At 50.0% G+C, this 14,241-nt stretch overlaps 1 protein-coding gene across 2 annotated transcripts in view; it reads right to left on the reverse strand.

Annotated features, from left to right (window-relative positions):
* Positions 1-14,241, reverse strand: part of SNX29 (sorting nexin 29) — a 510,975-nt gene that overhangs the window by 182,974 nt on the left and 313,760 nt on the right. For both annotated transcript variants that reach the window (XM_045777903.2, XM_045777904.2), the window contains one exon: positions 2,275-2,391. In XM_045777903.2, the coding sequence (XP_045633859.1) occupies positions 2,275-2,391 (117 nt within the window). The remainder of the gene's footprint in view (positions 1-2,274; positions 2,392-14,241) is intronic.

The raw sequence follows: 14,241 nt of genomic DNA on the forward strand, positions 1-14,241 counted from the left end.
TAGTTTCCAGTGGTGACACAACCCAGGGTCTTCCACAAACACATGTTAAGGAAAAGAGAGGAAAGAGAGGTGGAGGGGGACGCGACGGATGGACAGGAACACCAGCGAGCACTTCGATTAATGGACAGAGGGAGTGGAACAGCAGTGGGCAGGGGTTGGAGGAGGGACGAATGGGGTGTTGGGGTTTCCTGGGGCAGAGGTTGAGCTGGGGAGGAGGACAAGCTTCAGGAGACAGAGGGGAGGTGCGGGTTGCACCTAGGGCCACACCATCTCACATGAAGACTGGTTAGGATGGAACATTTCAGCTTCTGTTTCACTCAAGTCAAAACAACTGTGTTAAAATGAAACATGAAACACAAGAGACATAACCAATGACAAGACACGGACCTCACATGTATCCTAGTTTTTAAAAAACTATAAAACATTATGAAACAGTAAGAAATTTGAACACTGCTCTTTGATGATCTAAAAGACTGAAGTGCCTGGGTGGCTCAGTCATTAAGCGTGTGCCTTCGGCTCAGGGCGTGATCCCGGCGTTCTGGGATCGAGCCCCGCATCAGGTTCCTCCACTGAGAGCCTGCTTCTTCCTCTCCCGCTCCCCCTGCTTGTGTTCCCTCTCTCGCTGGCTGTCTCTGTCTCTGTCGAATAAATAAATAAAATCTTTAAAAAAATAATAAAAAATAAAAATAAAAGAATGAAGGGTAATGGAGGGATGATGATGATATCGTATTTATGGTTCCCCCCCCCTTTTTTTTTTAAGATTTTAAGATCTATACAAAGAGGTCTATTGATGAAATAACACCAGTATCTAAATCAAAATCATACAGAAGGAGAAGCACGTGTGGGGAACTTCAAACGAGACTGACCACCACTGAGCAGAGTTCTACTTAACAAATTTGCATAAGATTCTTTAATCTTTGGGCATCTAACACTGGACATGATAAACCTTTGAAACAAAGAAGCTATTATAAACGTATATAAGAGGACAAAATGCTCTCGGCATCGTAGTTTGCAATAGCAAATTAATGCAAAAAAACCTAACTGTCCATTAAAATGCAACTGGATTAAAATTATCATTGTACTTCATTCAAGAGAGAACTCAAGAGTCAAGGAAGTGAACGAATTAGACGGGAGGCCCCCGACCAGGGTGGTTTGGTCCCCACTGCTCAGGGAACATCTGGCAATGTTTGGAGGCATTCTTGGAAGTCGTTAGCGAGTGGGGTGCTACTGGCCTCTAGTGGGTAGAATTCAGGGGTGCTGCTAAACCTCCTACACAAAGCACAGGACGGCCCCCACAACAAGGAATTACAGTCATGCCCCGTATCTGCAGGGGATACATTCCAAGACCCTCAGTGGACGCCTGGAGCTGCGGACAGTCCTGAACCCTACATACACCTTCATGTGGTACCTACGACAAAGTTGAATTTCTAGATTTGGCACCTAAGAGATCAGCAACAATAGCAAATAGATTAATTTTAACAATATACTGCAATGAAAGATGTGAATGTGGACTCTCTCGCGAAGTATCTTATTGTCCTCTATTCTCCCTTCTTTCTTGTGACAATGTGAGAGGACACAACACCTACATGAGGAGCTGAAGGAGGTGAGTGACGGAGGGGCTGTCATATAGCGTTTGGCTACCACTGACCTTCTGACAACCCGTCAGAAGGAGAGTCATCTGCTTCCAGACTGTGGCAAAGAAGGAACCACAGATATGGGGGGACGACCCTAAGGGGCCAAATGTATCAAAAGAACCACAGTTTTAAAATCCTCTACTACATCTGTGTGAGATAGGCCTCAAACCACAGTACTGACTTAAAAACAAACAAAAGCAAGGGCCAAGGAGATATATATAGGTAACACCATGTAAGTAAAGGTTACACAAAACCAAGATTGTTTGTTGCTCATGGAAATTTATGTAGTGAAGTATAAAAACAGGAAGGAGAAGGCTATACACCAATTTCAGAATACTGACTATGGAGTGCGGGGGCGTGAAATGTTGCAAAGGGGAGGCTTCAAATAGAATTGGTACCATCATGTTAATTCTACCCCTTCCCACCCGAAGCAAAAAAAGTGTAGGGAAGGTTCATGCACGTGAAATCTGGATGGTGGGGACATGACAGCTCACTCTTTCCGTCTCCGTACTTTTCCATACCCTTGACATTGCCAACAATGAACAAACTGAACAGTGTGGCTGTGGGCAGCAGAGACTGGGAAGACGGACAAAGCAGGCAGAAGAGTGAGGCTGGAACCTTCCCAGGCAGGAGCACTCACCGGTCCCCGCAGGTCAATGAGCTCCTGCCTCATCTGGGACACGAGGGCCTCCTTGGCCACCAGGGCCCTGTGCAGGCGCTCGTTGAACTCAATCAGCTCGCCGTGCATCTCCGCCACCTGGAACACACAAGCACCACACGGTGAGGCTCAGAAGGCAGACCCGCGCCCCACCCCCAGCACTTGCCCCACATCTGTGGGCCTGCCACTCGTCGGCAAAGCACCAGGAGGTTGTCCTGGCTGGAAACACAACACTGTCTGCTTATGAGCTGTGCAAACCCGCCTCTCAGTCGAACACATCTGTGACTGGGTGGATGTGAACACTACGGAATCAACGGTCCGCAGTCTATGGTCGGAACAGTGCCCTATCAGCTCTTTTTGGGCCTTCGGTTTTTATCCTTCATAGACACTTCCCTAGCAAAGGCTCTCTTCCTCATCTGAGTTGTGCCTGCCAGGAATGACCCGGCTCACGGCACAGGTGGAGTAACTGACCACTTTCGTTCCTCAGGGCCTTGGTTCTGAAACCAAGAACACAGAGCCAGAGCCTCGGGGCGATGGCGATGGCGACAGTGACGGTGACAGATCCTATGGCAGCAGCACAAGGACCCCTCAGTCACCAGGATCTTTGCCAGGGACATCCCTTCCGAGTGCTCCTCGCATCTTCATGATGCTGGCTCCGGGAGGCAGGTGTCAGTATTCCTGCCTTACAGAAGGGCAACGATGTCACAGCGTAGAAGGGGCTAGCTCAAGGTCATACCGCCCATGAAGGAGGGACTCCGGGGCCCCGGCTCTGGACCACACGCCACAGTTCTACAACTTGCATTATGCCCACGTGCAGCCCACTCGGGCCTGCTCTGAGCCCTTGAACTTGTGCATATTTATTCAATACCCTTGGCTCATCCCAAACAAAAGGAGGTTGCCATCAAGTAGTCTATGACTGATATACACAGTGAACCACAGGGCTTTCTCGCTATCAACTTATGACAAGCACAATGACATCCTATATGGTCAAAACAAAGTAATTTCTCTGATTCTATGAGCGATCTTGGGGGGGCTTAAGATCAAATTCGACTATAATTTATTCAAACATTTTAGAGAAATTTGCAATGTCATCTTGCCATGGTCTTCAGGAACCTTGAAAGAAGAATCTTGCAACCATCTTAAAGAGAACCCCTTGAGAATTTAGAGGTCAAGAGACATTCCCCCAGTCCTGTCCCCCTGCTTTTCCTAAGAGATCACCCCTCCTGTATACTATAGATTTCAGCCAGGACTTATATTCTATTTAAGACAAAATCAGTATCAAACCACTTGTAATAAGTACTACATATGAAATATAAAACATACTGTAAGAATCAAGAAGGGATACAGGGAGACATCTTATGGGAAAAGAAAAGATCATTAACCTAAGTCTTGGGGCCTCAGGAGGAATAAAGGGGGGGGGGGCCTTTTTTTTTTGATGTGTTGTTATATAAAAGATAAAAGGAAAGACACAAGATATTAACATTAGTCAAGGGACAGATTTTCTTTCCATTATTTCTACTTTTCCTTACTTTTTAGTTTGCTGATAATGAACACTCTTCCATTTATCAGTGGGTAGAACCACTTGGGCCCTTTAAAGAACTGAAATTCTTCACCTGAAACTAAAGGCAGCCATGGTACAATCAACACAAAATGCACTGGGCTCCCAGTCACATCCTGATTCCTTCTACTTGCTCTGTGAATCCGCACCCTATTCATGGCAACCCCCTGTCCCCAGGGTGCCCACCTCCTTCAAACCCATGTGAAATGCCAAGTGGGAAATGGTATAAAAGATATTCCAAGTACCATGCAATTAACAACGGGAGAATAAGGCACTGAGCCTTTAACCAGCTTCTGTCTGTACAGACCTAAAATTCATATTTCCCAGCTGTGTTATTCCTTTTGTATAGAAAAAGCTTAAGACGATCTTCTTTTGGTCTTTCACAAACAAAGACAGTATTGCTAATAATGCCTGTGCGGATCCCCCACACAGAAATCACCTAAATGTTCCCTGAGCTTTCTCGGGGCGGACAGTCCATTTACCACACAGTATGCAGAGAACACAGCTGCCAATACTCCTGCTAAATGCCTGCTGCCGTAACCCCGCAAAACAGAGCTTTACATAAACGCCACCGGCATTTCCAAAGGAAAGCAAGGTTTTGCTTTGTTTTTGTTTTGCTTTGTTTTGCAGTGGGAGCCAGAGTGTTAAAACAATTTTCCATAAATGTATAAAACATCGAAACATCCCAGCTTGCAATGGTATTTATCAGGAGCTGTCAAAAGCCTGGTTCTCTTTCGCAGCCAGAAGAGTGACTTGACCACGTCAGACAAAGCTTTCATTTTGCTAGGGAATGGGGGGGGGGGGGCGGGGGGGATCCGGTGGAACAGAGGAGATAAACTGATGAAATAATTTTGACTAACCATTAAAACTGCAATATTCACTGTTACTAAGCTAAGCTCTGAAATTCAGAGTTTCTAGATTAGATATGCCTACATAGAGCCGTTGAGACCAACAGCTTTGATCTTCTATAAACCATGCTGAGCTCACTGTTCCTTGAATAACTCTTTCCAACGCTAGTGTAACTAGAAATGGATTTGAGACTCCGAGAGCCCCAGAAAAGGAAGCGGAGATGATGGAAACAAGAGCAGGCAGCTCAAGCCCAGCTGGCTGGAGTTCCTGTTAGGCTCTGAGGGCACTGACAGGTCTTGCCTGACCAAGCCTTGCCTGGAGCAGCCAGAGAGAGTCGCAGGGAATGGGACACAGAGACAGACACTGGCTACCCTTCAGTCCATGCTCGGCCAAGCAGACTGAGGGATCGTCCCAAAACAACATCCGATATCATCACCTGCTATTTAAAACCTTCATTGCTTCCCATTGCCTTAAGGATAAATAAAACCCAAACCCCCTCGTGATCAGCCTCTCTAACCCCATCACCTGCCCCCTCACCCCCAGCATCTAAAGTCACTCAGACCCGCAGGTCTTCTATGTCCCATAAACATGCTAAGCTCTAGGAGGTCACCCTGAGATAGGAAGAAGAAACGCATATCTAGCAAAGGAAACTGTAAGTACAAAGGCCCAGTGGTTGCCAGGGCTGGTGGGGGCGGAGGGGGGAGGGGACAGCTGAGACAGGCAATTAAGGGCTCAGAGTCTGGTCTAAGACAGGCCTGCACCTGATCACTCACAGTGTGCTCCGGCGCCAGGCTCTTAACCTTGAGGAGCCTAGAGCCATTTACCCACAAAACGGCGATTCAAAACCCTACCGACTGCATGGGGCCACCGTGCTGCCAACGTGAGCAGCCGCACCTAACCAGCTCTGCACTGCGTCTGCACGTGGCAAGTGCTCAGTGAAGGAGACCTGGTTGTACAGGATGGGTGATCCCATAAAAGGGAAATGGAGGACAGGGATGTCTTTAGAAGCCAGATAGAAAGGGGCCACATGTGCTATACCAACGAACTCAGCTGTGGAGAGAGACTCATTGTCCCCCAGTGGACAGAGTTGCTAACCATGTGCCAGGCCTGGTGGAGGGGGGGCAGGAAGGTCAAGGGGTTCACACCTTACAGATCAGACAAACTAGAGCTTACTGAGAGAGGAGGACTGGGAAAGAGGACGGGGTATCAGGGAAGGTCTTCCCAAGAGCGAACATTCAGAAGTCCCTCACTTCTCCCCTCAGGCTTGGCACAAGCCGGGGAGCCCCCCCGCCCCCGCCCACCCCCATGCACTATGCCCAGGGCCATTCGGAGAGGAAGCCTCTCAAAGTGCACAACTCATGAATTAACAAGGTGCAGCTGCTTGTCAGGCACCTTTTGGATTTTGCCCTTTAGGCTGGACAGAAGGCAGATTTCTTGAATCTTTGGCAATATCCATCAAACTTTTAAAATCACTCACCTGTGACTTGGCAAGTCTCTGTCGGGGAGTAACCCAGCCCCTCCACTTGCACCTGTGCCCCAAGCCCCAGTGCAGCTCCAAATGGCTGGAACCTACCTAAATACTCAGCCACAAGGGATCAGTAAAATGTATCGGGCTCACCCCCTCTCTCCCACCTCTGGCCCCTGGGAGACACCACTCGTCGCTTGCTGCACTCCTTCCTCAAGGAAACACTCAGGCAGTCACTCCCGACTGATCGCAGACTTGGCCTGTGGATGACACCAACTTGGTATCCCTGGCACAAGGGATGGGGAAAAGCGTCATCAGGAAGGTGACATTTGAGTTGGACTTTGGAAGACGAAAGCTTTGGAAGTTCAGGAGACTGAGCAATCCATTCCAGCTGGAGCATCAGAGAAGATGATTTCCAAAAATAATGTGGCTGTGAAAAAGCTTTTAAGTCTGTGAAAATCCCAGGAATTATCATAATTACCTGCCAAATCACGAAAGAATTATAAATTTAAAAAAAAAAAGCCTCTGGCATTTCCTTTGATATTGGAATGTTCTATCTAATCACATTCAAGCAAATCATGCTTCTCCCTCCCTCAGCTACCTAATTAGACACTCCCCTGATTAGACCAAGACAACCCCCAAATTTTAATGGTAACTGAGGCTCTCCTGGTCACATACCCCAAACTATCCAGAACATTCACTTTGAGGTCTCAGCATCGTAAGTTGTATAAAATGCACAAGCTGGCCTTTGGTCTCACATACAGAGGGTGCAGGGAGGGATCTAGAACCTCTTTCTGTGATGAGGACACTGCACCAGGTAAAGACTAAGACCTTGCTTAATTCACTCTTGAGCACCAACTATGTTCCAGGCCTTTTCCAGGTATTACATCCATCCGCTCACATGACTCTCGCATCCCTCCTGCAGGCTGGGCATGTCTCCCTAAGGAGGAGCCTCGAGGCTCAGACAGGCCAGGCTATGAGACTAGGGTGGGGGAGTCAGGAAGTGGCAGGACGGGATGGCCACCATCTGTGCTCTCCGCACGCCACCTTGGGCGATGGGACATAGGCTGAGCCTTCCAGGGGTTAAGGAGAGGAGTGTGCCCACAGAGGGAAGGGAAGTAGTGCAATGCGGACCAGTGGTTCCCAAAACAAGCTGATCATTAGCCACTCGGAGGGCTCTTGAAAAATACAGATTTCTGGCCCTCCTTCTCAGGAACTGACTCAATGGGGAGGGGGGGCAGGGCATCCCAAGAAGTACTTGTTAAGGACCCCACTGGCCATGACGATCACTCCAATCTGGGAGCCACCAGCACAGACCAGGGGGACGCATCTCACACGCCGAGGTATGAATTGCAGGTGGGCTGGCGCCCAGTTGTAGAAAACCTAGTGTTTCAGCCCATGTTTGTAACAGCGATGTCACAGAAGCTTCTCCACTTGTCAGCTCTCTACATCCAACTTCTCACTGAGGTGAGCTAAGCCACAAGCCAGAGAACAACTACCTCAAGCCGCTGACTGACAACAGACAGCAGCCATCAGCACGTGTGGCGGGGCGCTCGGTAACGGTGCGGACTGCCCGGAGGGGCCTGGGAACGGGGGCCGAGAGGCAGACACTGGGCTCCAAGCTACCGGTCTGGCACAAAGGAAGAACTGGAGTTGACAGTGAAGATCTATAAATATTTAACACAATTTCATATTGCTATGAAATCCAGGAATTTGGTTTTTCTAGATTTTTTTTTTTTTTTTGTATTGTATACGTGTTAGTCTGCAGTGAAATGGAAATGTTTCTAAAAACCCAGCTCTTCACCACAGGGAGTTTGAAAGGCACCTACCTACAACACATATGCTAGATTTGAAATAATGTCTTACGCTAATTATCAGAAACAATGATGAATGATGAGGACAAAAGAAAGCCAAAATAGGATCGTTTTTAGGTAAGACCTGAGTTTTTTTTAAAAAAAACAAGACAGAACTGAGGCCATCAATACCTGTCCTCCTTTCAGATGGGTATACACGGTGTTCTCGTACAGTGTGGGTCTGGGACAGTAACTAAAATCCTGAGTGTCCATACCCAGCCCAGGACACAGGTCTCAGACGTCCTGGGAAAGTTACAGCCGCCATCGCCCTCTTTGACCCTGGTACGCTCAGCCTATCCTATAGTTGCCTGAACGTGCCCATTTCCCAGGGGAGGAAGGTGAGGCTCGGGGAATGAGGAAGTCTCAGGTCACAGAGCTCACGAGTGACAGCTGAGATCTGAACCCAGTTATCATGGCTCCAAAGCCTGTATTCTTTCCACCACTCAACCCTTCAGGTGATAGATAAATCACCCAGCAAGGGAAATACTGGGACCACTTGGGCTGAGCGGAAGGCTAGGCTGAGAGAGGCTGCGCGCCCTGTATAAGGCCGCGACTCTAGACCAGATCTCCTGCTGCTAAACCCAGCCTGCTCCTCCAGGGGGGACAGGAGACTCCCAAGGATGAGAAATGGGGCAGTACTTGGCACAGCGCTTGTGGGGCGCGGGAGGCAGGCGCACGGTGCACTTCTCTGCCCTACGGCTGCTCGCCCATCTCTCCAGGAAGCACTTCGTCAGATGCTGCGGCTCCCTAGGAGACGAAGGCTCTTACTCCTCCTCACTCTAGAGCTGAGGGAACGGCGTCACTGACAGGGTAAGCACCGTGCCCACGGCCACACAGGAAGCCAGCAGCCCCGGAACCAAGAGTCACAGCCCAAGTCCATGTTTTGGACTCTCTACCCGGCCTCTCCACCCACCATCACCAGGATGCTGAGCCACCGTCTCAACAGCACAGGGCCTGCCAGGGCTGATGAACCTGGGCCAAGGACTCTGAGCACTGCCCCAGGCAAGAAACACTGGCACATTCACAGCCCCACCTGCCGGACAACGCACTGTCACCCATACACGGTGCACACATTAACATACACACACGCCAGAAAAGGCGTCACACACACATGGGTGCACACATCCCCTAGGAAAGGGCACCGCTGCACACACAGGGGTGCGCACGCACACGAGCACACACACGGACACACCGAGGAAAAGGCACCATCAACCAGACAGGGCATGGCTGTCATCAGTAGGCAGAGGAGGACAGCCATCGGGGCTCTGGCTGCTCCCACTGCCTTCTAAGCCCCCAGAGACCAGCCTCAGACCATTTCACAGACACCCACCTCAAGGAGACCCTGGCAGTGCAGGGAAGAGCACCCAGATCAAGTGAGAACCTGTGCTAAAGCAGGCCCTACTGTGGAATTCAGCGTCTAAAAGAGACCCCAGAGGACATGCTAGGAGTATGCAGGCCCCAGGATGAGCCTTCCAGAAAGCGGGTTTTGCTTCATGTGAAGACATGTTGGAAATCAGTTTCTTTTTTTTTTTTTTTTTTTTTAAAGATTTATTTATTTATTTATTTATGTGACAGAGAGACAGCCAGCGAGAGAGGGAACACAAGCAGGGGGAGTGGGAGAGGAAGCAGCAGGCTCCCAGTGGAGGAGTCCGATGTGGGGCTCGATCCCAGAACGCCGGGATCACGCCCTGAGCCAAAGGCAGACGCCCAACGACTGAGCCACCCAGGCACCCCGGAAATCAGTTTCTAAGTGACAATTTCAATATGAAATCATCCCAAGGGACTGTCAGGTATTACTTCAGGATGTTCAAAATCAGGATAGGTACAGACATAAGAGGTGTGGAAGTCCAATCCAGGTTCTACTTTCTGCTGTGTGACATGAGTATGTAAGTTCACATCTCTGATTCATACTATATTCTTTGTCAAATAAGGACAGTGCCCCTAATTGTCCAGGTGTGTCATGAGGTGCATTAAGAAAGAGTTCAGTAGCTCCCTAGGGCCGGCCCCGGTGAACGATCTTTCAGTACCCATGATAAGCACTTTCTAGAGACAAGGAGCGTTCCAGGCGCTCTCCACATTCGCACATACAACAAGCCTGGGAAGTACAGCTCTGTGCCCATTTTACAGAAGATGAAAGCAACGTTCAAAAAGGGCAAGCAATTGTCCAAAGTCACAGTCTGTAAGGAGGGGGTGGGGGGCCAGTAACCCCAGAGCTCACAACCCTGCATCTCCTGTCTTCTGAGTCTCCCCAGTTTCCTCCTTCCTTCCACACCGCCTTTCACCATGATCCTATTGGGTGGAGGACGGAGCTGGGTGCGGTGGTGTTGTTGAGCCCAGGAGCTGCTCAGGCTCCCCCAACCTCTGCCCTGAGAAGGCAACAGCTCTGCCATCTCAGGACTGGTCCTCCTCGACATCACATTGTAAAGCTGTCAAGTGACACACTCAGCTGAAGCCTGAGACAGACCCATCCTCCACTGCCACGAGATAGGGCTATGTGGGCTGTCTGCTCCATCCCTGAGATAAGTAGAGGCCTGTAAGAAAACCCTGCTGATAAGTTCAATGTGAAAGAGCCTCCCTTAATCTCCTCTGTAACTAGCCCCTGTGTGTTCAGAACCGCTGAGCTTGAGAGAAGTCCTACTTGAAAACATTTGGCTGGGATTACGATTTAATGGGGGGAAAAAAACACCCAGAACGAACAACAGCTCAATTAATAATGGTATGTCTGAGAAACAGATGTGGCAGCCCCAGCATGGAGCTGCTGGGCCCCAGTCCCTAATGTTGGTCCTTGTTTCTCCTGACACGTGACCTTTCAGAGAATACACAAGGCAAGCCGTGGAGAAAGGTCACACGGAGCAGTGGCTGCGAACAGCCCAGATAACACCTTTCTTTCCAGCCTTTGCTAATGGCCCTTAAAGAGCAAAGGCAGAATAGACAGAAAGCGTGATCATCAAGCAGCAGCCGACACCTTCCCTGCGGTTGAGACAAATGAGCAATGACGGGAGAAAAAAAAAAGAAAGAAAGAAAAAGAAAAACAAAACCATGAGTCCCAGCCCTCTGCTGAAAGATACGCTCACCCAAGAGCAACAGAGAGGCATCAGGCAGCTGTGAAGCTGTCTGACAGGTCCCATCACCTGTCACCCTCCTGCTGGAGCCTCTGCAGAGAGGCTGCCTGGCGCTGTGTCTAAGATGTGCACCCCGAGTCAGGAGACCATCCCCCAAATCGCTTTTACCTGTCTGGGCCTCAGTTTCTCATCCATAAAATGAGGCTGCTAACAGTGTCAATCTCGCAGGGGTTCCATGAGATTTAAATGATTAAGAGGTAAGAAGTGCTTAGCTTAGAGCATGGCACGCACGAGTACCCCTACTATTAGAGCCACTGTTGGCTACGAACCAGGCGCCAACAAAGCAGCCGCTGCCACAGGCCCTGGACCATCGACAGCGCTAACTTCTCTCACACCCGCTCCCATCTCCCACCTGGACAAAAATGACAGCCCCTGCTGCCTGTCCTGTTCTGCACCCCACTCCCAAGCTGATGCTCCAACAGCCCCCCTGGAACCCAAACCAGATCACACTGTTCCGCCTAACATCTGTCAATGATGTTGACACACACAGTGACAGGCTATCCGCAACTGATCTCAAGATAATGCGGGGGCGGGGGGCAAAGGAGGGCTAGCACGCAGCAGGACTGGTCTTGGAGAAGGAGCTGGATGAGGCCTGTAACGGGTACAGGGAGATACGTGACACCGTTTTTGTCTACACTGAAATTTCTCCAGAACCCAAAATTTAAAAACAGCTTTCAGTGGCATCCCATTCATTTCCTTGACATAGGATTCAAGCAATGGAAAGAGGGGTGAGGTAGAAGGAGGGGCGAGGTGGGAAGGGGAGGGGAGGAAACATTTCAAGGGAAAGACGGACACCGGCATAATGAGACTACGGGATCCTCCTCCAACTCCCTCCCTCACACACCTCCTAAAGCCCCACCTACCCCTCAAAACTCAACTCAAATCTCCGTTTACTTCCCTCCCCAAGTCCTTTGATCCATCCATGCATCATCTCCATAAAAGATGCATCAGCAGTAGCTACAACAGCTGCTGTTTTCTGAACACCTAATACAGATCAAGCATCTGCAGGGCCACAAAGGATCTTTCTGCACAAATAACAAAAAGGTGTGCATTCTGGGTGGCTATAGCCTCACAGGGCCTAAGCTCAGTGAGTGGGGCATGGGCTGGATACAGCTCCTACTGGACTCCGAGCACATGCCCTTGTACAGTGAACAACCTGCACAACTGTACAGTGGCCTTAGACATTCTGCCAGGTGCTACTGTTGCTCCCATTTCACAGGGGAGGAAAATGAGACCCCAAGAGTCTAGAACCCTTGCCCCTAATCACAGAGAGGTTACCGCGATAGCTAACACCCAGAACCACATTCTTTTTGTTACACAAAGCTCCTGCAGAAGGTGGTACGTCAATGCCGTGGCCAGGCTTTGTGCACCCAGCAGACAATGCTGTCTCCCGCAGTTCACCGTCCTGGAATCAAGCACAGGATCTCACCCATCTCTACACATCTTACTTGGAATCACTGCCAAAGCCAGCAACAAAACCAGACACTTCCAGGCTTTTCTTTGCTGGATCAATTATGGGAGGGTCAATGGTGGAGAAGAGCACAAAGTCTCCTTTCTGTTAACACAGGAGATAATGCAGTTTACCTGGCATCATACAATGGTTGTAATTATCACCCATTACAAGTATAAAATATTGTGTTCGGCTGAGCTTGTGAAAATGGGTCAAGAATTACTTCAAAAAGCTTTGCTGGCCTCTCCTTTGAAAAGCTATTACAGGCTGGCTCACGGAGGGGCTATTGATTCTTGAGGATCCCAGAGTTGGAAGGCAGCTCCGCAGTGGCCTCATCCACCTCCCAGCACAGAACGCCTTCTCCAGCCTGCAGGGCAGGCACTGAAGGAGGAGGAGGAAGAGGGGGAGCCCTCATTACGAGGAGCAGACATTCACCGAGCACGTACTCTGTGCGAGACCCAGGTCTCACACATCAGCTCATGCGCAGGGAACCTGTGAGGCCCGGCCATAGCCCATTCCCTTCTTTGAACACTCCTCTGCAGGAGCAGGGAACGCACAGACCCATCTGCTCGACAAGTTCCTATGGACCATCTACCATGCAGCATGCTCGGAATTCAGCACTGCGGATACAGCGGCCGACGGAAGAGAGGAAACCCCTGCCCGGGTGCTGTCTGCATTCCAGCTACTACCCCCCAGGGAACCGGTGAGCACACAGAGGCTGACAGGGGTTCAGTCCTAGTCTGAGGTACCCACAGAGAACCTGGGATCCAAGCCTAGAGCCCATGCTCCTAACTACCACGGAGTATGCACGATCTCTTGAAGCTCTGCAGTCATTACTCTATAAAGCTCCTCCTGAGGCCAAGTGTGCCTCCCCGCACACTTCCGGAACCACTACTTCATCTGCTTCCTGGGCCCTTCACTGGTGTGCCAGGCACTGTCCTGGGTGCTGGGCCTCAGCGGTGACCCTCAGGGAGCTCCCCATCTCCACGGGATTGACTCTGACGGTCCCCACACAGTGTGGCCGGTGGTGCAGCAGGAACATGGAGGGCAGGTCTCAACTCAGCCTGGGCCCAGGGGAGGGGTCCAGAAGCTCCCCCAGGTTGAAGCTTGCACAGCGGGAGGAGGTTAGGCAGAAGGCAGGAGAGCAAGTTAAAACCCTGGCCCCACCTCCGAGCCCCCTGCACTCTGCACTGTCTCCTCAGCTACCAGGTGGGGATCTGTCACAGAGCAGGCGGGGCTGCCGGGAGAACCAAACGGGACAGGAGCAAACTTCAGAGCACCCAGGGCAGCACACAGAGGCACTCACCATGGGGCAGCTGCTTCGTATGCCGCAGACCTGCTTGCCAGCTCTAGGAAGTTATATAATATCATGTACCCAATACCTGCTCTCCATTCCAGAGGTTTCTTCAAAAATTATTTCACCCTGGAGTGTTGCTTTTGCATTTATTGTGCAGAGTGCTGGAAAGCACAGAATTTCATATAAAGATGTAAATTCTGAAATTATATGGCTCTTTGTCATATTCCAATGTCTTCTAGAAATGAGGGGAGGCCAGCATGCATTCTTAATCATGTTCCATCAGAAGGAATACAGAGACCTCCTGAATATTTCAGACACAGCTCAATATATTATGCCCAAGTTTCAAAAGAAAGAC

Source organism: Ursus americanus, chromosome 2 (genome assembly GCF_024610735.1).
Source record: "Ursus americanus isolate L20-20 chromosome 2, mUrsAme1.1.p, whole genome shotgun sequence".
Classification (NCBI taxonomy): Eukaryota; Metazoa; Chordata; class Mammalia; order Carnivora; family Ursidae; genus Ursus; species Ursus americanus.